At 54.8% G+C, this 2265-nt stretch overlaps 1 protein-coding gene across 1 annotated transcript in view; it reads right to left on the bottom strand.

The window, feature by feature from the left end:
• ABAT (4-aminobutyrate aminotransferase) overlaps positions 1 to 2265 on the bottom strand; it is a 65378-nt gene that overhangs the window by 11929 nt on the left and 51184 nt on the right. The window contains exons 7-8 of the mRNA XM_030884396.2: positions 568 to 648; positions 1 to 57 (exon numbers count right to left, since the gene is read on the bottom strand). The exon at positions 1 to 57 is cut by the window's left edge and continues 19 nt beyond it. Of these exons, the coding sequence (XP_030740256.1) occupies positions 1 to 57; positions 568 to 648 (138 nt within the window). The remainder of the gene's footprint in view (positions 58 to 567; positions 649 to 2265) is intronic.

Below are 2265 nucleotides of genomic sequence, written 5' to 3'. Positions count from 1 at the left end.
GTTGGAGCAGGAGCCGCAGGCCATGGTGATGATCTGGGACATTCCTTTGGGAGCCACCTGCCAAGAGGGAAGTCGAGCTGAGAGCCCGACCTTAGCTGGAGCTGCTTCTCTGCAGGGCCCCCGCTGGGCCTCAGGGTGGGAGGGTGGCGGGAGGGAGGGGGTTCTATGGGAAGCAATCAGATGGAGAGGAGGCCCTGGGGTGGAGGAGCCAAGGTCAGGGCAGCAAGGAGGACTTCGAAAACGCCCCTGATGCCGTCTCAGACACCCACGTTTTACAGGTGGGCAGTTGTGGCTGGAGGTGGAGCACTGGTGGGGACCACAGAACACAAGCCATGCTCCCGGCGTGGGACAAACACACAGGCGATTCCTCGTCGCCAAAAACCAAAGTTTGCAACACTCGCCGTGAAAGCAGCAGTGAGCGACAAGTACGGGATGTGAACCAGATCAAACAGATCCTCAAGGGTCAAAGGTCTTAACCCTCCTCCCCTCAAGGGGCCAGAACCCACGTGGCAGTGGGCGGGCATGGGTTTGCACCTTTGGAGGGCAGGGCAGCCCCCCGACTCTCACCGAGAGCAGAGACTCCCTCAGTTTCTGCACAAAGTTCTCTGGGGGCAGGATCCCGAGGGCAGGCCTGTTGACGAACGTGCTCTGCAAAACAGGCCCCGAGACAGAGTGACTTCCATGCAGGCACCCCGGAACCTCCCAGGTCCCACCCACCGATGACGAGGATGGCAGTTGCCGTCACTCCCGAGTTCAAACACTGTGGGGGCCGGGGGGTGTCCTGGGTGCTGGGATGGATGACAGGTTTCCTGTACTTTTGGAGCATTCCACTGGGCTTTCTTTGGGCAAAATTTTAAAAAGGGAAAAGCCACATGGGGATTTCCTGGTTGTGATATTATTATAGGCTTATGAAAGATGTTGCTGTCAAGGGTGCAACGAAGGTACCTCTCTGTGCTCATTTAGTTTTTATTCAACTTCCCGGGAATCTGCAACGATAAACATGAAAGGGAAACCCAGCTACCTGAGTGGCTAAGCAAACAAACAGACAGTCACAAGCGTTGGCGAGGAAATAGGGCAACCAGAAACTCACTCGCAGATGGTGGGAGTAGATTGAAAACCAGTCTTATGGCAATCCCACTCTGAGGTGTTTACTCAAGAGAAACAAACACATATGTCTCCACCAAGCTATGTACACGCATGCTGATGGTAGCAAGAAAGGCCAGCTCCATGGTTTTTGTCCTGCTTTGTGCCCACTCAGGCAGGCCTCAAACCCACCGCCATCGAGTCAGTTCTGACTCATTGCAACCTGGCAGGTTGGGGTAGAACTGTCCCCCGTGGGTTTCTGAGACCTATTTTTACGGAAACGGTCTGCCAGGCTGTTCTTCCAGGGTGCCACCGGGTGGGCTGGAAACACCAAGCTCTGAGATGGTAGTGGAGTACCAGATGTTTGCACCGCCCAGGGGCCCCTGGGAGAGGGAGGCTGGCTCACCCTCCTCACTTCGGAGCTGTAAGGATCAGAGAGGTAAGGTACTTGCCCCAAGTGATGCAACAGGAAAGGTACAGCCGTGACTCCAACCAACCCAGGCTGACTGGCTTCCCAGACACCTTTGGGAAGTGTTCCTGCTGGGTACCAGGTACAATGGTTGGCTTGGTACAACCTGAGACCCTGGTTAGCCGGTGGGGGCATCTGTGGGGCATTTCTCTCTGGCTTTGAGCTGTCAGCAGGCTCCAAAGAAATCAAGACCACCAGTCAATACAGCAGCGTGCAGGGATCTGTGCCCAGGCCCAGGGTCATACAGCAGGGCCCAGGGATGACAAGGGGTGATGGTTTCCTTACTTGACATAGAAGCAGAATATATTGGATGGCAGAATCAATGAGGTTAGGTCCCTAGCATCCCTGCTGTGATTGTGTGTTCTTGTGGCTAGGCCAAGAGTCTCCGTTAGGACCTAGTGATCCCTCATGATGAGCTCTCCTTAAGGGGGTGGCTGGCTTCTAATACAAGCAGATACTCTAAATTAAAAAAATAAAAGTGCTGCTTTGCTGGGTCTCAATCCTGCCTCTGGCTCAGTGACCTCTGGTTCTCTGGACTTGAGCCCGTGGCCTGTTGTATTGCCTGCCGATCCTGGGAGCTGCCAGAAGCTTGCCATTGACCTTCTGACCTTGGATTCATTCATCTCTGCAGCCAGCAGCCTGTTGTCTGACCTGCTGATCTTGGGTTCATCAGCCCCTGAGACTCTGTGGGTCAGACGTCTCCAACCTGACAC

Source organism: Echinops telfairi, unplaced genomic scaffold (genome assembly GCF_000313985.2).
Source record: "Echinops telfairi isolate 266 unplaced genomic scaffold, ASM31398v2 ScPeMD7_5;HRSCAF=22, whole genome shotgun sequence".
In the NCBI taxonomy this organism is placed as follows: domain Eukaryota; kingdom Metazoa; phylum Chordata; class Mammalia; order Afrosoricida; family Tenrecidae; genus Echinops; species Echinops telfairi.
The sequence above is the reverse complement of the archived record's forward strand: the minus strand, read 5'-3'. Positions and strand labels throughout refer to the sequence as shown.